Genomic DNA, 20,800 nt, shown 5'->3' with positions numbered 1-20,800 from the left:
GTCTGGACGCAATGCATTATTGAGGAACCTTTTACTATGACTTATTCACAGTATAACTGAAGCTGCGTGCGGAAAGAGCAGACGGCTATAAAGGCAAGTAGAGATGACACTGACTCATGAATCCAAGAAGTGGAAGGTCACAGGGAAGTGATGAAGACATAATAACTCGTCATTTCTCTTTGATGTGATAGTGACAAGATCAGGTGTTGCTGCAACAACATGCTGGATCAAGATATAATAAATGATTAGAAGCACAGTCTGAATAACTCGTTTAATACCGTTCCCTGAAGTGTCTGTTATGTGGTCCCAAACATAGACACGACGACAAGCAAGGGGGGTGATGACGCGGATGAAACCAGTGCCTGTCCGTCAGCTGGGAGGATCTCTTGTTAGCTTTTGAGCTAGTTGGTGGCTAGCACCGCTTATCATGGCATGGAAAACTACGCATCAACCAGGTGAGATATATATTGGTGGCTCAAACAGGGATGCGGGGATGTGAAGATTTAAGACACGCCCACAGAATTTGAGAGCAGAGACAGTGACTTGATTTTTCACAGTTTTGAAGCCTCTTGACAATTTTGTTCATTGAAATTGTCAGGGTTCTTTACAACACATTTGTGATGTGTGATGAGTCAAATCTACAAAACAAAACACACAATTACGTTAAAGATTGGACTTTTTTTTTCGAAAATGTTTGTTGAACTTTTGGATCTTTTGACTTGCCACTGTATTGCATTGAATCGCACTCACACACTGACCTGACATGCTGCCACTTCCCAAGCCTGCTGCGTCTTTAAGGTGCTTTTGGTGCTTTTGTCGACATTCATCTGGCTGTTTACCATATCAAGGGCCAGTGAATGTGTCAGCCTTTGGGGAGGCTTTTTCCCATCGATGCATGCAAGCACGCGCAAAAACACACACACAAACCTTACCAACAGTGCACCATCATTCTTCACTGGCTAAAAATCAATTCCTTTTCTCGTTATTTTTAAAATAAAAAGTTAACAACAGAGAACTTCCTTTTAAGGTCTTAAACATAATATTTCTTCAAACACTGATTTTAATCTGGAACTTTCAAACAGTGAACATCAAGGCTTTTTGTGATGTCTACCTATCTCCGAGGAGACCCCAATACCTTTTGGCGTGATTATTGGTGGAGCAAGGTGTGTCGAGTCTAAAGCCAGACTTTTCAGTGTTACGAAGAAGTATCGCAAGAGGAGGGAGAGTCTTCCGCGGTTTGTACGTCACAGTTGAAGCAACAAGTACTGAACATAAAACCTCCGGAAAGCTTAAGACTTATGTATTTGTATGCGTGCGTGTGAAGCAAGATGTGAATTAAAACTGCAACGATGCACACGTGTCAAAACTATGTGACGGACGGAAAAATCAGGACATGTGACCCGGCCAACATGCATTATGTAGTGCACTAGGATGGACCGAGCCATGCAACATTCATGTACGTCTATACAGTATATACTGTGTGTAAATGTGTTTTGCCAGCACAACAATAAGCAGTCAAAACTCACAGGCCTCGGTAGAAAGTTGAATCCACGGTTATAATGATAAACATGGATGATGATATCTTGAACTACTTCCCAAGTGCAATATGATGAGAAGATAATGAAAATTACCTGCCATTTTCTGGCGACCAATCAAGGCTATATGCCGCCTGGATGTCTTGAAGTCAGCAATACTCAAAGTGTGATGGTACGCAAGCTTTCTGTATGGGTTCCAACTCACCGGCAACCCAAATGAGCATTAGCAGGACAGGTTGAAATTGATGGTAAAACCTTGATAAGAAGTGAAAATTCAACTTAACATGACCACAGGGACCTTTTGCACTTCAATAAGAGCAAGTTTGTCAGTGTATTTAATGCGGTACAAAGCCGATGGGATGAAAGCAAGAGAATGTTTTTGTTGGACAGGAAGATGGATTAATACTTAGAGCCAACAAAAGAGACGATAGATGAAAAGATGAGAATGACATGAGGCTATATTCCATAGAGCTACTATGAACCAATGTTGAAAAGATGAGAATGACATGAGGCTATATTCCATAGAGCTACTATGAACCAATGTTGACACTTAATCCAAGTTAGCTCAAGCATAACCACTATATAAAATGAGTATGGTTCATCTTCTGACGGAAAAATAACCCTTGAACGTTTAAGTCTTTACCTGCATGTGAAAGACAAATAGATTTAATTTTATACCCAGCCCAAGTCTAGCGCAAAACACGCTCTAACTGCTTCCCAGCCAAAAGAGGCCGTTCCTCTCATTCTCTCTAAATTCAAAGAAGGAGAGGTGCACGGTCAACATAGCAGAAGCAGAAAGTGACTCACTGGAGTAGTCTGCTCGGTGGGTCTTGCTGAAACCGTCACTCACAACCAAACAAAAACAATTCTCATTTCCAGACAGATTCAACAACCAAGCGATGAGACTGACAGGAATTCATTTAGGTAATTTATCTTAAGAATTCACATTGATGGTTAATTCTATCAAATCTTATTAGTGCATGTGGACTTTGGAGAAAGTGCTGTCATCATAACATCTAATCATTCACGGGGCCGATTTGCTAGCTAAATCCTTCAATGGCAGCAACAGATGGACTCTTGTCTTTGGATCAAGGCTCTATCCATTTCTGGTATTGGATGGAGGGAGCGCTTTGTGTGTTCCTGCCATCTGTTTGTTGATAAAATCCAGCCTTGAACTGGATATAAAATTCAGTCCTGCACCTAATAAGAATATCTAAAAATGTGTTATTATTTTGGCACACCTTTGAGAACCTGTGAATAGGTTTTTATATACACTCGATGTGCACATGGTGTGCATAGTATACATTTTTGTGTAGTTTAGTATAGTACAAAAAAAAAATACCCATCAGCATGAATGGATGAAACACAGAGCCGCAGAGGTCTGCAGTCTCGGTGGGGGAGACATATTTCTACCTGTGACCCAGGTTTTCTATGAAATATTAAGTTTGGACATCCAAAGATAGCCTTGCTGTCATGCAAGCAGAGCGGCGACTGAAGGCATCTTAAAGTGACATTCGGCCTTTTAGAAAATGTAGAAACACCCTCTGCGTGTGTGTGTGTGTGTGTGTGTGTGTGTGTGTGTGTGTGTGTGTGTGTGTGTGTGTGTGTGTGTGTGTGTGTGTGTGTGCGTGCGTGCGTGCGTGCGTGCGTGCGTGTGTGTGTGTGTGCGTGCGTGCGTGCGTGCATGCGTGCGTGCATGCGTGTGCGCGCGTGCGTGCGTGCGTGCGTGCGTGGATGTTTGCGTGCATGAGTGACATGCTTGACTGAGTGTGCTTGCCGATTAGTCTACAGATCAAAACTTATCTTTGTGTGTTTGTTTTTGCATGTGTACCCTAAAATCCGCTGGTGTCTTTTTCAGGCCCAGAGGCGCACACGCGCACACACACACACACACACATACACACACACACAGATGAAGAGCCACTTTAACTGCTGAGGCGTACGGTGTCCTTTGATATAAGAGATGAGTAGGAAGACTTCCCTTCTCACACGCAGGAGCCACACACAAAAGTCATTTTTTGTGATAAACTAGTGACAGGAACTTTATACCCATGTTCAATTGATATACTCTTTAAAATGAAGTACAAGTAATTGTGCAATGTAGTGTTGCAAAATACATCTCACAAAGGTCATGGAAAAGAGATGCATCTGCCCTAAATATTTTTATCTATATGTTGACAAGATACTAGTAAGCATTAATGCTAATTAAATGTCTCCTGTAATTCTGTGTATGCCTGTTGAAAAGCTGTTTGCCTCTCCCATTCTCTAGCGTCATCCATTTCAAAACGTGTGCCTCTCTTTCACTCCGTCTGGTAGGCCAGACAGTAGCAGACTTGTGTTTTTATTAATTCATAGTAACGTCGCTTCAAGTCTGCGTGAGCATTTTAGATGGCACAAGGTTGTTGTTTTTTCAAGCATCTTGCTTGCTCTTCTTTCTCTTCACTATTTATTTCTTTGTGATCATAATGCAGTAAGATACTAAAAAAAATTAATACCTTCATTCAGCAACAGCTGCAGATGTGTAAATTATGGGGTCAGTAGTAGTTGAGCCTACACACAAGTACAAAATTAGGAATAATATGAATTTGTGTCAAATGAAAGTAAAATAAAAGTAAAAACTCGAAACACTCTGGGTGCTGCTGTTTTGGTTAGCAAAGGTGGGCTCATGGACTCAGCAGTTATTATTCATGTATGAGCATCTAGTGTTTATTATCTCAGTTCATGAATGTTATGAGCTGAGATAATAAACACTAACCGCTTATAATTTTTTAGCATGTCCTTAAAATAACTAAACATACCACAAGTAGCAATTTATTAGAACAAGACTTTTTGTACAAACAAACTCAAAGTTGAGGTTAAAATGTTGGCTTGGCTAGACCTGCAATTGAGGAATGTTGAGTATTCAAAGAAATATAGTCATCATACCTAACCATATATGCAATATTTTATATTATTTGTTCGTTCCAAAACAAACATCGCAAATCGCATCCATATATAAAATCAAAGATGATTTTCTTAGCTAAGCAAGCTCCCTGCTCCCTAAATTGTGCCTTACCTTGACCCGCGATGTTTGGTACCATTATGTCAAAAAGTCAAGCCGCTCATTATTCGCTGAGCTGGTTGCGATACTGAGCTTGTTTTGGTAAAAACATCCTGGATGGGCCATGAGTGGCTGTGTCAAAGGTTAGTGTTTGGAGTAAAACTATATGAGCGGCCTGAGGGCAACTTTGACAGAGACAGATGGTGCGTCGCTGTGAGAACAGTATCTCAAAGGGGCACTCATAGAAATACACAAACAGCCACATGCTGCGTTTCGCTTGTGGTATTAAATAGATGCAAAGCACTGGATCGATAAACAATTATATTTCAATTTCTATAAGGCTGTCCAAGTTAGACGCTGTTGTCAAAACTAGTAAGTTTTGACTTAACGTACAACTGATGTACTTGAACATTGACCAATCAGGACCATTTACACATCGATGTTGGAATTGTCAGGACGATTAAAGAGCCCACGTACAGTTCCCAATAAATTCCAGCATCCAATCATGATCACGTTTCTATAAGAGCTTTATTGACTAGATTCTGTGAAATACTGCATGCCACTAGAAACATTTCTTCTTAATTGTCTTTTAGAATCTGTACACAAAATTGTGATTTGAACACACAGCTACTTTTTGGATACAATCTTGGTGGTTGGTCCAGTCTGTCAATCCACACAATTGGGAATGTTTTCCTCAGTTTCTATCTTGAACATTATGTGAACAAACATCAATGCAAAACAACTGTCATACATTTTTGGGACTAAAAAAGTCAGAGATACACCTTTTAATCAGTTAAATAAGATTCCAGAAAAAAATTCCATTGAGATGCCAGAATCCTTTCCAAAGGATGGTTATATTAGAACAATTTTCATTTCTTACCAATTCAAATGTGTCACATCACTTTTGTCTATGTAGTGTAGGTGTTAGTTGGAGGTTGACGAAAATAGAGGAGGTCAAGTCAGGGACAGGACAAAAACAATTAAAAAGTAGACAACACATTACCAGTAATGAGTTCTTGCTTGAGTGTGTGATTCACCATTCACACACACACACACACACACACACACACACACACACACACACACACACACACACACACACACACACACACACACACACACACACAGTCGCATACATGTATGCACACAGGAGTGGTGCCCTTATTAAAAAGCCATGGCCAGCCGGTGTAGCAGTGAGGGCAGTCTCAGTGCTTCATCTTTTAATCATGATCATCGCAGGCCAATCTCAGCTTCTCCTTCCGTGTCCTTAGCGTCCCTTGCTCTTCTTGCTTTATTCGGGGCACAGAAAAACATCTCTATAGTTTAAAATCTGATATCATTCTGGGATGTTAAGATATGCAAATGATGTTTTATTTTTGTCTCATCATTGTTGTTTTTTTCTACTGGGGGGGTTGCTTTTTTTTCTGGAGAAAAATTCATCCAACCATTTACATATTTTCAATCTCTATTTTTATTTATGGGTGAGCTGGAGCCTATCCCAGCTGGGGTTTTTTTTCGGGTTACGTCGATGTGCGTAGGGAACTCCCTGTATTCCGCAGTTTCCACAGTTGTTTTTTGTAGGTCTTCCAGCATCCGTCTCAAAATACAAACAACTACTATTTGTGCAAACATGGTATCATATTATAAGTATATATGCTTTATCTACTATATTACAACTATACTAAATTATATTTGTATCCACTACAAATAGTGGATATAATTGTTTCGAGAGTTACATTTTTCAACGTATTAGGGGAGCTTTGGTTAAAAGGATAAGTGGATAAAGTAATTTGAAAACAGAAAGGATGGTAGGTTGAAAATGAGTGAGTAGTAATGGATGAAAGGAGGGAGCAAAGAAATGACAAAAAAAACTCCTATGCTGACCAAAGTAGGAGACAAGTGATCAGTTGTGAAATGTTGAACTAACACACACACACTTTGACCCAAGTGTGTCCTTTTGCTGAACCTCCACACACACATCAACACAAATGGTGTTCAGGTTCAGGACACCCCCTTGGGATAAGCTGTCATCAACATGGTTGCAGTCCAGGTTCAGCGTTAGGGCAGAAAACACACAAACCCACACACACTATACATAGATACACGCACACCCATACACAAACACACATCAAACACAAGCACATTGCATCTACTGTCCATCTACACATGCATGTGATAAACTCTAACATGTATTTTCTGTGTATGTGAGGTCTCTCTTTCTCTCGCTCTTCCTCTTTCGCTTTCTCTCGCTCTCACTCTGTCTGGTCAGTCTCTTAGGGTTCCCCCCTTTTTTAGTTGATCCCCCTGTACTTTCTGTGCCAGAGCGCAGTTGGCAGGTTCTGGCATCCCTGGTACCACCGCCGCATCTCGCTATCCGTTAGCGGAGGTGTGGAGTTGCATGGAGCTCCTGCCAGGGTGATGTTCAAAAGGTTGGCCCACCGGTCCAACAGGTGGGAAGCCCCCGCACTCTGCAATCAGGTTGTTACAGTTGTTTTTTTTTTTCAGAAAACCTATTGTCAATGGGCTTGACATTGATTGAATTTCATTGACAATAATGTAAAGAGTAGGACTTCTGTAATATGTAATGTTGGTAAATTCATTACGTCTAATAAGAAGAAAAAAGTAAATGAGTTCTTGGAATTTCTAATTCATTAAAATACCTTCTCCAGGTAATCCAGCAAGCAGGTTGAGGGACCAATATGAGCCCAGCTGCTGTCCTCCCAGCTCATAGCCACCCTGTGGTTCTGGTAGTTTTGGTTCAACAATTTCTGATTCTGGATCAAAACCACATTGAGATGTTTCTGGGAGCCTCTCAGCCTTTTGGACAGAACGCCACTGTAGCTTTGATCCACGAACAACAAAACACGAGTTGCCCTGCAGCCGGCCAGGTCAGTCAAAAGCTCATTGACTGAGTAGCGCTCCTTCAGATCAGCCTGGAAGTAGAAACAATCAACTAAACAGGTAAGGCTCCTCTCTAGTTCCTCTATGATCTGCCTCAATCTGATCAACAACACTATCTGGCTGTGTCTCCCTCCATCTTACAATGCCGTTGAGGTTGGCATCCCATAGGAGCATGGTCCCATCACTGCGCGTGGGTGAGTTCAGATAAAGCACTAGTGAGTCAGCGCAGTGTTGTTTCCTGCAGACATAGGACACGTGGTTACGGATCACCGCCTTTTCCGTGGCTGAGTAGGCACCCTCCAGCTCCTCTGCAGCGGAAGAACATGAACAAAGACGTTACCTGCACTGTTCCATTTATAATTGCAATATCATCTCTAGGAAGTCCTACCTGGAATGTGCCCACTGCTTGCAAAGAAGGTCTTGATGTGATCTTTGTGAAAACCATTCATCCGCAACATTCTGTAGAACCTCTGTAGATTCTGCACGTGTCGCTGGAACGTCATCTGTTGCCGCCAGCCACCTGACGCAAACAAACCAATCTGGTAAACCAATAACACTATTGGACATTGAGGCCGAAAGCTGTGGTCTGCATTCTACCAGAGATAAGCACGGCATGGTCGCAGGTCTGGTAAAGGCGGCAGGAGAGGTGAGTGGCCAGTGGCTGCTGGTGACAACGTCTTGTGTTTTTGTTTAGCTCACAACTCGAGATGGGCAAACTTGGAGATCCAATGGGCACCAATTGAGGACACCTGGAAAATTCTGTGTGATCTGCACAAGCAAAATGAGGTGATGGAAATTCAACATGATCAACATGTCCTCACATCAGGTTTGAAACTGACCTACACATTTGAGTCTCTGGGTCCGGTTGCTGTCTCCGACTCTGACCACCAAAGGAAGGAAGTGGACCTCACAGAGCCGCCCACTGACTGGACTGCTAAAGGTATCTTTGCGTGAAGCTCCGCCCACCAGCCAGCCGTGCCCATGTCCCATAAGCCTCTCGGGCCCGGCTTGCCGACGCTTCAGCTGGTTCTGACAGCGACCTTTCAAGGCCTGAGTCAAACACTCTTCTCCTGAAGATGCAATAGATGCAATGAATAGAGTTCACTCAAGACCAGGAAAAAAAAACATTCCACTGGAGCCAAATATTTCCAAGAAGGCAGCTAAAGATGCTGCTTTTTGGACTTCTTTGCCCCAAAGACTTTTTGGAGTCCTCTTCAGATTAAAAAGGTTTAAAGACAGCTCAACTTAAAAAAAAAATGCTATCCCAAATCTAACCTTAGAACTCAGCAGGGGGCATAGCATTTTGTGTGTGTTCGTGTATAAATAATTGACTGGAGAGGCACACAGGCCAAATTCACCTTAACATCTGGCTGCAACCTTTTTCACAGAAGGGGGTGAGCAATTTGCACTTTTACCACTGTTTCTTTTACTGGGTTTGTGAGGATCCGATACTCACTTCCTGTCCCCCCGGACTATTTTATGTTTTGAAGCACTTTGTTCACTCTCCCTGATGGCCTTTTATCTATCTCTCTTAAGCTGTGATGTGTTATTTTTCAAACCACCAAAAAGCACAAGTTTGTATGCCGTCAGACCAACTTATGATTTGCATGCCTCAAATGGACCAGAATGCTGATGATGATCACCTCCAGAATCTAATGAGAAAGCACCATGCCGCCTCAGACCGTGGCCCAGTTGCAGGCCTTTGGTGTGGATGCTAAAAAGACGCAATGTCCCAAGCGACATTCTTTTCCTTACATCCCATATGTTGTCATATTTATGAATGAGATACGATGACACCTCTGCGGAGCTCAGCATCTGTCTGCTTGTGTCTGCTTTAAATCCACTAAAATTGCTAAACTTCACTGAAATGACACCGTCTGCGCCACATCTTAGACCTGCTTTTAGCTAGTCTAAATTCGAGTCTACTTTTGGTCACCAAATCGCCAGATGTGCCGTGGGCGTGCAACCAAATATGCCTATCGAGGCTTATAGCGTGCTCAGTCAAATTCACAAACATGCTAAACAAGACTTGCCCCTGACTTGAAAATGCTGAAGGTCTATGCTTTACTCAATGCCATTGTAGTGTTTATTAAAAAATAAGTGCAGCTGAAACCCAGTCAACCAGACTCACCCAGGTAAATGCCATCAAGGTGGGCGCACCTCTTCTTTGTCACATTTAGGTCCACGTAGAAGAGGGCAACCGGGTGTCCAAAGTTCTCGCCGGGATTCGGGTCCAGCACCAGCACTGCGTCATGGCTCATGGAGGCAGGGAAAGCCGGCGGTTGGTACCTGTGTCGGCTCTCCCTCCTGTTCACTAGTGGACCCATGCTAAAAGCACTCCGAAATTTGGAGCTGATCATCCCACTGGATGAGTAAGAGTCTGGGAGGATGGCCAGGACTTTGTCGGCGGCACCTGGGTCACAATATAAATCAATCATGTTCATCCATTTTCAATCCTCCTTCTCCTGCACACAGTCACAACCAAAGTAATTTAACTCTTCAACTCAGTTACTGTATATCTGTTAGGAATGTGAGATTATGAAAGCGAACCCTAATCCCCTCGAAATCATACTTTGAAACCTTAACATCACACTTTATAACACTAGCTTGAGATCTCAATGTCAAAGGTGTGACTTTTGATGTGTCACCTGCAGTGGCGGGTTGCGGCTCAGAGGTGTAGACGGCCACGGCGGAGGGCGGCAGGTGGGCGAACCGCCGACACTCGGTTTCCGAGTGAGAGGAGGCACGCAGGCAGCGGTCCAGCCGGTCCCACTCCAGGGACTGCAGGCCCGAGCGCACCCAGCGCTCCAGCTGCACCTGAGGCACGCCTTCCGCCATCAACGCTGCCAAGTGGAGGATGAAAATGAGAAGAGGATGTTTCATTGTCCCGGTCGCCTTCTTCAGGGTCTGTAATCCTTGAACTTTCTTCAGATCACTTTCTATTGCTGCTTTCCTCTTTATTTGTCGTCAGCACTTTCTCTCTATATCTAACTTTTTAATTGGCTCTCCTTTTCCTTTGAAGTAATTATTGTTTTTAATCATCTGTTTTAAAACTGGTTTCTTGTCACAAATGAGCTTTTTTTCTTCCAGTGCAGGTTCCTGAGTTTTGCTATTGTCTTCCGAAGTAAGATTCCGACATCCCTTTTGCTCCACATATGTATGGCTTCTAGTTTCTTTTTTCCCCTCTGTAGATATAAAAATCAATTCAAATATTACAAATTCTAGATATTTGAAAATTTTGTAGTGATTTTCATTACTTTCCTTCAAGTCTTTTCCTATTTTCTTATTTTCTTCTAGTAGTTGAAGACAAAATCGGGTTCCATATTCATCCCAGCTCAGGAAAAAAAAAACGTGTCCTCTTCTGTTATATTCCTGTCAGGTTCACAAGTTAAGAGATCATCCAGGAGGAGGAGAGTAAGATTTTACTTCTCCTCTTTTTGTGTCCTGTGCACTCTCACTTACTCTTGGTGAATAGACTGTGGAAGCACTTCAGCCACCTCTCAGCAACCTCTTTCCCTCTCTCCCTCTCTCGCTCTCTCTCGCTCTCTCTCGCTCGCTCTCTCTTACTCTTTGCTTGGGAAAGAGAGGGAGGGGTGGTGATACAATAAAGAATGAGAAAAGTGATGGGTAAAGGTGAGAGTTAAATAAGGGAAAAAGGCAAGTGGTAAGCTGACCATATTGGATGAAAGATGGAGTAGAGAACGTGGAGGTTAAAAAGTTGTGAGAAGAAAAGAAGGAGGGGAAAGACTGGAAACACTGAGGGGAATCGAATCTAATAGAAAAGAATCGAATGGTCAGCACATCAACTTCACATTTCTGAGGTTCAGATTTCAAAACTGGCCTCTGGCTTTCCTGTGTGAGGTTTGCATATATTCCCCATGCTTGGGTTTTCTGTGGGTACTCCTGTCTCTTTCCCATATTCCAAAAACAAGCTTGTTAGGTTATCTGAATTGTCCTTATATGTGAATACCCTGCAATTGGCTGGCACCCATTCCAGGATGCCTCTGTCAGCAGGCATAGGCTTGACCTCACCTATGACCTAAATGAGGGTAAGTGGAATAAACAGTTCCATAGAATAGAATACAACAGTAGCCTGCAACATTCTTCATGAAGGGAATGCACTACATTATGAAGTAATACAGCTTCAAAGTTTGAATATTATTGGTGGAATTGGGGACCTGAAGTTAAAGAAAAAGTATGACCAATGTCCGCTGTACTGAAAGCAACCATAATCGGATCTCGAGAGCCCTCTGCTGGTGAACTTGCTGATCTACAATACCACGTCTAAACAAATATAATTGTTTATTTTTAAAAGAAAATCAGTATTATCACAAATTAGTTTCGCTTTATATTTTAATTATTGATTTTTAAACACCGAAACTGAAAAAAAAAATTTTTTTTAATGCGCTGATCTGACGTGCGTTGACGTTGGAGGCCAGCTGAGGGCGCGCCATTGAAGTCGCGAACCGGAAGTCAGGAGCAGTCATAACTGCTCTGTCGCCGTGGTGCGTCACTGCTCACCCGGATACTCCGGCCACTCTCTTGTTGTCAGACCCTTGCCATGTGAAAGTGGAGCCATTCACTCCTCTTGGGGTGGAAAGAGGAACTGCCACATAACGTGCTGGCCTCTTTCTCCACGTTCAAGGTAGTTTAATGTTATTTTTCCCCAACTTGTATCGAAGGCAGTGATTTATCGTTGAATCTTTGTAACGCTATTGCACGTTTTGCCATGGCGTAACTGTGATTAATACGATTAAAAGCTAGCATCAAGTGGTTAGCTAGCTCTTCATTCTACTCTAAAATATGAGACACTGGTATTTGATAAAGATTTACTTTAAATACGACATCTTATCCACTTGATCGTATTGGTGTGTCAAGGTTAACAATGCTTTTTCCCCACCACAAATGAAGCGACTTGAAAAGTGGGGGTGAACAAGTCATCGCTTGTCATTTGAACTTGGTGGTCTCGTGCAAGTTTATGCATCAACAATAAATTTGTGTTAATATTGTCATCGCTTTCATACTCCGCTTGACTTACCCTGTATCGTGATTATCGCCTCCTATTTTTGTTTAGATAAAACTCACACTTAGCAATACAGTATCGTGCAAAGATAAGAATTCCAGCTTTTACATCATATTATTTATACCTAAATGTCAGGGCTCCAGACGAACATTTTTACTTAGAGCACAGTGTAACCCCCAACTTCAAATTTTGGCAGCACTTTAAGAAAATGTAGGGGTGCATGCTGAATTAGATTGACAGAGTAACATTCTGCTCCGTTTTTACTTGCAGACAACAGTATGGCTAGCAAGCAATGAATGTTGTGAATTTCAAGGTAATTCTTTATTGTCCTTATTCAATATGTCCATGTTTCCGTGTCTCCACCAGTCACTTGGCATTGTCTTCTTCGCAGGTATTTGAGCTTGGATCGCAGTGATGATTGCTGTTGCTCATCAGCACCTAGCAAGAACTTTCTATCCTAATCAATCTGGAAAATGCCCAAGTTTGACTAATTTCAGCTGATGTCTTCAAAAACCTCAAGTGTCTTTTCAGAGGAGGATTTGTCATTGTCTCATTTTGAAGTGCCATGCCCAGCAACAAGTCCGCAACCTGGAACGGTGGTATCACCCAGGCCTGCCACAACGCTGCCATGTCGCCCATACCATTGGTCAACATCAGCCTAGAGACAGTTGCGACTGCTCAAGTGCCTCGTCCTAAAAAAGTGTGCGCCAAACTTCCTGCCTTCTCATACGCTCAGGAGCAAGGGAATACAACCCAGAGGCAATCCATGCCCAGTAAATCAATAAGGTTTAACGGCGTTCCAAGAGCAATCAAGTCAACGGGGGAAAAGCCACTTGTGAGCAGCACCATGGACACCAGTGACAATTTTTCTTCCGCCATCAAAAAGGAAGTCCTCGGCGGTCCGAGCGGTGACACCTTGCAACGGGTCCAAGGACGTTCTTCTATGCAGATAAATATGTTTGAGGTATAAAATATATTTAGCAGAAACTTTTTTGGTACACCTTTACTATCTTATAAGAGAAAATTCTGCCTTTACTGAGATTACAATGTTTCGTTTTAATTAACAGTCAGAGAGGCGTTAATGTCAACTAATCCTCCACTATTTGTTAGAGATATGACCTGCTACAAAAGGTTTAATAATAATGATGTATTATTTGATTTTAAAAAAGTTCACCAAAGACCACATGTACATGGACGTACAACAAAGTCTGTGACTTCCACTAACAACCCAGGCTAAAGTTTCCTCCCGTTCAGCTTGTTGGACAACAACAAACTCTGCAAAATCTACGGAATCATTGCACGACCATAATGATGGGTGAAAGCGATACAGCATTTGGTTTGAATGCTCATTTTGTTTGTCTCGTTTTGTTTTAGCTCGAAACTGCAGAACTCTCTTCCACACCTTCGGTGCCTCCTCTACACCTTATTCCTATTGAATACCAAGAAACAAAGATGGAAAAACATACCTCCAGCCTTGACACCAAAGGGGAAATGAGCAAGAGCTATCCGTTGATTATTTCCAACCAGCGGAACTCGGCAGCAAAGTTTAGTCAGGCACAAAATGCTCATGCTAAATCAGCTGCAGCAAACAATCCCCTTCAAGTCATAGGTGATTGTCCACCACAAGTTTATGTTAAGCCTCTAACACCAGTAGCTTTGGATTCAAACAAGAAATTCCCTAAAAGTCCATTGAATATAAATAGAATCAGAAGAAGGAACCTCAGTGGTCAGATGCGAAATGGGCTCAATGTCAGTGCTGCACCAAAGGATCAGCCCGGGCCGCCGGACACCCTCCCAGGTAATTAAAAGCAGACCAGTCTCATCAACACTTGGATGAAATTCTTAACCACTGTTTCATCCTTCAGGCGCTCTAATGGGCTCTGTGACCACCAAGATCTCCGCCATCCACCTGACCAAGCAGACACAAATTAGCCCTCTCACATCTTTGCGCTTGTCCCCCCCTTCTCAGTCTGAGGCCATAGATGTGAGGTAAGACTGTTAAAAAAAGATTACACATTCCAAACACCCTGAACCGTTTTCATTTATTTATTTTTGACAGTATTTTCACAAATACACTGTTGCAAATTATGTGTGCAGTGGCGCCTGTGTGTTCCATTCTGTGCTCCGAAGTGAATAGCTTCTTTTTAAACACTCAAGATTGTTATTTAATCATGTATTTGTCTTCCAGCTCAGAATGCGATATGCAGGTGGATTGCAGCGGTGAGGAGGAGCTGCCTTATGAATTGGAGACGGCCTGCAGCGATGATGATGGTAATGTCATCGAAACGCTTGCGATGGAAGTGCTTGTCAATTCCCTCAGAGCGCCGTCATATTACCTACAACCTGCTGGCTCTTTTTCCAGTATGATTTATTTTTTTTTTATTTTTTTTTTTTAAATATACATTTTCCCTGCAGATTGTTCTGAGACATCCAGTGTCGACAGCACTTCGTCCATTGCATCGGTAGTACACATTACTGGGTGAGGCTTCCTGTTATTCCTGCACATCCACACACCAGGGTGCTAATAGGTTGAGATTTTTCATCACAGTTGGTTTTTATTTAATTTGTAAGAGCGAGTTTGTTTGTTTTTATTTGAGATGGTCCAGTACCAGGTATCAATATCGCGCCCAATACTGGTCCTCTTGTAGAGGAACCAAATGACACGCTGGGCTGACAGAAGTTTACTGTGCTCAATAAGATGCAATTTCTTTAAGCATTTTTTGTTTATAGGGTTTACATTAATGCTTTGTAGGTATTGACTCGGATGCCCGTATTTTACACACAGCCTACATTTGCTTTTTTTTTTTTTTTTTGATTTTGTGGTCATTGAACTGACATCTAGTCCTACTGTCTATTTGATGCCCCCCTGCCCCCAGTGACATACAGCATACATGCATCAGTTCCTGTGTTCATTCTTTGCATGGCTATTGTTTGATGAGGCTGAAAGCAGCAGAGTACGGTGGAAAGCTCTGTAGCATTGTGCACCACATTGTTGTCACTCGACTGTACAAGTCTCCACCAAACACTCGTAGGTGCTTCTCCCGCGAAACAGACCACCCGCCATTGTCGGCTTTATGTGGTCATTTGGTAACCCTGCCCTCGTCTGAAAACTCAGGCTCGTAGCTCGTGCAGGTGTAGTTAACATATGCGTTAGCTGCCTCGAAAGCGGGAAGCGAAGATCCACTCGTCCTTCATCTGTTCATTGAACTTCACCTCCTACATGACTGTCATGTGAGTGCTCGTCATTTTGATTGGACAACTTTCTCTCTAGCATGTGATCGTTATGATGGGATTGCAAGTTGGCATGGTGGCGAGAGACCCACATTATACCGTATTTTGCCGGTGGCACATATGCTCAACGGCCATGACCTAAGATACATTCAATGAGATAAAACCACCTGTATCAAAAAAGAAATTCTGCGTTTTGACAATGCTTAATGATAACATTAAATTGTACTTATCTGTAAATATTTTAGGGGACTTAATCGATTTTAAATGAGTTTTTCCAATTTTCATCTCTGTCTTACCAGTGTTGAGGAACCCATGTCGTTGGAAGGGGAAAACAATCAGGTGAAGAAACCGGCTCTTGTTCCCAGCCTGTTCCCACTTATCCCTCCCACACTCTATTTCAGTGCTGCCAATGAACAAGGTACAGTATGAACACTCACCAAACACGTACACACTTTCTGTCATAGAGATTCCTTCCTGATCTGATGTCATTTTTCAATTTGTTGTATGTCCTCGTAGTTGAACTGCTGCCTGAAGAGCAAACACGACTTTTAAAGTGGAAGATTAGCACAGTCACGCCCAATGTTGTGAGGAACGCCATCGCCAGGTCGCACTTCATGCACACCAGGAGTAGGTTGCCTCAAGTGCAGTTTTTGTGTCATTTTTCACAAGATCAAAGCACTTAACATTCAGTGTGTCGATAGAAAGCCATGACTGGTTGGGCTGCTGGGGCCACCACATGAAGTCGCCTTGTTTTAAGACTCTTCTAGAGCACCAGAAGGTGAAAACGTGACGCTGTTTGGAATCAGTCAGTCCAAATAAAAAGCCATGTTTTCTCACTTAACTCTGTTTTGTCACCTTCTGACATTTTTTTTAGTTGAACCATTTCCCCGGAACATTCCAGATTGGCAGGAAGGACCGTCTTTGGAAGAATCTGTCCAAGATGCAGAATCGCTTCGGCAAGCACGAGTTCAACTTTATTCCCCGCACCTTTGTCCTTCCTCAGGACATCCTGCAGTTACGCAAGGCATGGAAGGACGGCTCCAGACAGAAGTGGATCATCAAACCTGTAAATTCATGATACATAAATTTATCAAGATTTTCCCCCACAATTGAAGACTTATTTTTTTAACAAGACTTTTCCCCCCCGAACAGCCAGCCTCAGCCAGAGGAGTGGGAATTCAGGTCATCCACAAATGGAGCCAGATGCCACGCAAGAAGTCACTTCTGGTTCAGAAGTAAGTCTTGAGGTCACCATCGAAAATGCCTTGAAAGAGGCAAATAATAATAAATAACAACGGTAGTACGGCATTATATTATTCATATTTTACCAATACTTTTGTCCATAGATAAAAATACATTTGTTGCAGTGGTTTTCTAACAATAAGAATATTTGTCTTTGTCAGGTATCTCCACAAGCCCTACCTCATCGGTGGTAACAAGTTTGACTTGCGCATCTATGTCTACGTGACATGCTACGACCCGCTCAGAATATACCTCTTCTCAGACGGACTGGTCCGCTTTGCTAGCTGCAAGTCAGTGTTTGCCAACCTTTTACCCGAGTGACTTTTAACCTAAAATGTGAAGCGGGTAACTAATGAATGAAACTTGGAACTTCTCTTTCTCTCTGCAGATATTCACCCTCCATGAAGACACTTGGTAACAAGTTCATGCATTTGACCAATTACAGCGTCAACAAGAAAAATTCAGAGTACCAGGCCAACAGTGATGACAAAGCCTGCCAGGGACACAAATGGTAACATAAAATCGAAGTCACATTGTAACCCGGCGGTCAGGGCGAAGAGTTGACCTAATTCTGTTATTTTAGAAATAGTTGGGGATTTTTTTTGTTTGTTTGTTTGTCTCCTTTTGTGTAATTACCCGGTGTGTGCTATTATATATATCATATAAACTGATTTAATTTTTATGCGTATTTCATTGAAGAGCAACCATTTATTTCTCTGTCTACAAAAATGATTTGTTCACCCTGTTGCCAACAGTGTGTGTTTTTTTTTTTTCCACCCTAGAGGGGGCAAAAGTGTTTTAAGAACTCCTATATATGTTTCAACATAGCCTGAATACACTTGTTTATTTTCAGGGCTGTGAAGGCCTTGTGGCAGTATCTCGGCGCCAGAGGAGTAAACACCACCTTGATTTGGGAGAAGATTAAAGACATTGTCATCAAAACGATAATTGCGTAAGACAATTATCTTTTTGTTTGTTTTGTTTTACTGTAATTTATTGCGTATAATATGCCCTCATCCATAATACACATCCCCCAAAATTACACCCCTTCTCTACCGCCGGCTGAATGTCAAATTCCACTTATCTCTCTTTAATTCATCCATACATGTGACAGATTTATTTATTTCCCTTCTACCTGTGTAGCCCCTTAATTTGTAATATTTTTAGTGTGCGTATTATACATGAGAAATTACGCTGCTTTTAAAGATATGTTGGCTTTTGGAGGTGACTTCCTGTCCGTCTCACGAATGTGTCATCAGGTCAGAACCGTACGTGAACTCTCTGCTCAAGATGCACGTACGTACACCTTACAGCTGCCATGAGCTGTTTGGCTTTGATATCATGTTGGATGAAAACTTGAAACCCTGGATCCTAGAAGTCAACATTTCACCCAGGTAACACACATACTGGGCGTCAGTGTTTATTTTTCACTTTCACACGTTTATCACTAAATAACTGACCATTATTGTTTGTTTCCATCATGCAGCCTCCATTCCAACACAGCACTAGATGTTTCCATCAAGGGCCAAATGATTCGAGACCTCTTGAACCTTGCGGGCTTTCGTATTCCTCATCGAGAGGATGTCGTCCCTTCCGATGGAAGCACATCCAGCTCCAACAGCAGGTATGATGAGAAAACGTGCTTTACTCGAGACTTCTTTAAACTAAAATGTGTACTAATAGTTTTGTCTCCTGTGTGTGTGTGTGTGTATATAGTTTGTGTGCTGTAAGCAAGGAGACGAGCAATCTGGAAATCTCAGTCGACGAGAAAGTCAAACGGGCGTTTTACCTCAAACAGCGCTTTGCTGACCAGGTACGCAGTCACTCTTAGGAAAACATGGAATAAAAGAAAAGTCAAACGCATCATTTCACTTGCTTCCCAAAGCATACAACTTTAAATCAATCCTTCCTGACCCACCGACCTCATTGATGAACTTGAAGATTTATAAAACGTCTCGGAAAGATTTATCATTAATATGTGTAGATATGTGAATTTAATATAACTAAATCAACTTTCCTCTTTTTTTTTCCTTCAGTTTTTATTTCCTTGGTTCGGCAACAAATACCAGGACTACACAATGGCAGATTATTAAAACAATACAATTGACTGTTTTAGAAAAAGTCATTAAATTCATATTTTACATATTTGAGTAGCATGGCCCGTCGGAAAAATTAATTGCCTACCTCTGATTTGCAGTATCCTGTTATCCGTAGGCTGACTTAGCACAGTTATCAAAATATGCAGAAAATTGTGAGGGGTTTACTCTTGTGATTTACTAAATGTAATATAGATTGTGTAGATACCTAAAGTTGCAGCCAGCGACGCTGTCTTCCAATACTACAGTATTGAACTTTTCTTTCTTCTTTCAGAGTATCCTGGCAACAGTGCTGGATGTTTTGACTCCCAACGATGTCCGCGTCCTCGCCGAGAGCGAAGACGAGTTGGGCCGCCGCGGACAGTTTGAGCGGATTTTCCCGTCGCCGTCATCATCGAGATACCTGAGATTTTTCGAGTCTCCCCGGTACCTCAGCATTGTGTTGGACCAGTGGGAGCGCAAGTACGGGAACAACAGAACAAAAGGTTTGTCAGTATATTTTTAGGACCACCGCCAATGGTGGAAGTTTTGTTGCTTTGATTGAATCAGATTTAAACTCAACATTGAGTGAACTGATTGCAACACTTAATTTTATTGTCCAAAGTCTCAATATTGTCACATATTGAACGATCTAATAATCTGATTAAACTGGGTCGTTATGGTTTTATGTTCAGGCATCAATCTGCTCAGGCCTTTGTGTCAGAAAGGAGTCCATCTTGGTACCGACGATCCCGCTCACATGGTAAGGAGCCACGACCATTTTGATCCGTACACTGAATTTCAAATGCTTAACTTCTGTGTTGATTTGTCCGCCTAGTGGTCCAAGTGTAGCTACTTCTCCAACTACAGAGAAGCACCCGTCGTCCTTTCTAAATCCAGGTGTGCACGCTGCCTGGTGTATTGATAATGTTATCAAATGCACACATCACAATTGAAAGCTAACCGCTCTCATCTTTCAGGGTGGCGCTCATCCGTCAGCAGCAGTTGGATGAAATGGACATGGACGAAGGCTCAGACAGTGATGCCTTCGTTACCAGTCCCAGATTCAGTGCTGGCACTGTTCCTAATATACCTGAAGTGTAATATCTGAGATTGTAATTTTTTTTTTTTTTTTTTTTTTACTAACTGGAAAAATGTAGCATTTTTCAAGGCTTGAAAATATTGCTTAGGATTACACTTTGAAAATAAAAATTAATATTGAAGTAGATTGCGTGTGTGTGTGTGTGGTGGTGTTGCGATTCATTTTTACGATCGTTGGAGTCTTCCGCAATCCACCATAAGGTAACGGGGTCTGCTCAGTGTTTGCAACAGGACGTGGTTGTAAACTATTAATATCTTGGCTTTTCACTCTTGAGCGGCAGGTCTGTTTGGATAACCACGTGTATTAATAGTAAGATGCTAGAAAACAGCTGTCTTTGCCTTCTGCTTACTGTACGCAACATGAACCTTCAAGGTAATGTTTTTCTCAAAAGCTTTTGAGGTAAATTTTTTATATTTTTTATTATTCTTTAGATTGGGGTTTGTTTCAAAGGTATTCTATAAACCTCAAATGTATATTTCACCACTCAATTCGAATTAGATGCTTGCCAAAAAAATTGGAGTAGGTGCATGTTTTACTGTTAAGCACTGATGATGAAATCGCAAAATTTCTTCAAATTGTCCATTGAGAAACTGTCGGACTACTTGTTCACGCATTTGTTCACAAAGCAGTGAATCTTGTCCCATCCTTCTT

General features: G+C 42.0%; 3 protein-coding genes across 3 annotated transcripts in view; 2 read left to right on the top strand and 1 right to left on the bottom strand.

Annotated features, from left to right (window-relative positions):
• Positions 1–11,857, top strand: part of kalrna (kalirin RhoGEF kinase a) — a 76,077-nt gene extending 64,220 nt beyond the window's left edge. Inside the window, exons 70-74 of the mRNA XM_085920223.1 lie at positions 317–455; positions 6,898–7,053; positions 7,245–8,099; positions 8,171–9,962; positions 10,131–11,857. The gene's annotated coding sequence lies outside the window, so the exon portion shown is untranslated. The remainder of the gene's footprint in view (positions 1–316; positions 456–6,897; positions 7,054–7,244; positions 8,100–8,170; positions 9,963–10,130) is intronic.
• Positions 6,116–12,003, bottom strand: LOC147050860 (uncharacterized). Its single transcript, XM_085920233.1, has 8 exons — positions 10,125–12,003; positions 9,608–9,889; positions 8,316–8,546; positions 8,074–8,244; positions 7,865–7,996; positions 7,618–7,784; positions 7,236–7,508; positions 6,116–7,043 (listed from the first exon to the last, which is right to left on the bottom strand). Exons 1-8 carry the CDS (start codon positions 10,357–10,359, stop codon positions 6,867–6,869), a joined length of 1,668 nt encoding a protein of 555 aa, XP_085776359.1. The 5' UTR covers positions 10,360–12,003; the 3' UTR covers positions 6,116–6,866.
• Positions 12,004–13,064: 1,061 nt separating this feature from the next.
• Positions 13,065–20,187, top strand: ttll4 (tubulin tyrosine ligase-like family, member 4). The gene is made up of 20 exons (XM_085920227.1): positions 13,065–13,463; positions 13,874–14,297; positions 14,365–14,488; positions 14,688–14,770; positions 14,915–14,978; positions 16,030–16,148; positions 16,247–16,357; positions 16,432–16,508; positions 16,605–16,796; positions 16,883–16,965; positions 17,134–17,262; positions 17,361–17,483; positions 17,826–17,924; positions 18,232–18,366; positions 18,459–18,596; positions 18,689–18,785; positions 19,343–19,553; positions 19,743–19,810; positions 19,886–19,947; positions 20,028–20,187. Exons 1-20 carry the CDS (start codon positions 13,065–13,067, stop codon positions 20,149–20,151), a joined length of 2,862 nt encoding a protein of 953 aa, XP_085776353.1. The 3' UTR covers positions 20,152–20,187.
• The last annotated feature ends 613 nt before the right edge of the window (positions 20,188–20,800 follow it).

The sequence above is a fragment of the Syngnathus leptorhynchus genome, chromosome 9 (genome assembly GCF_054491065.1).
Source record: "Syngnathus leptorhynchus isolate UIUO chromosome 9, UIUO_Slep, whole genome shotgun sequence".
NCBI classification, from domain to species: Eukaryota; Metazoa; Chordata; class Actinopteri; order Syngnathiformes; family Syngnathidae; genus Syngnathus; species Syngnathus leptorhynchus.
Note: the sequence above shows the minus strand (reverse complement) of the source record. Positions and strands in the feature narration are given on the sequence as shown.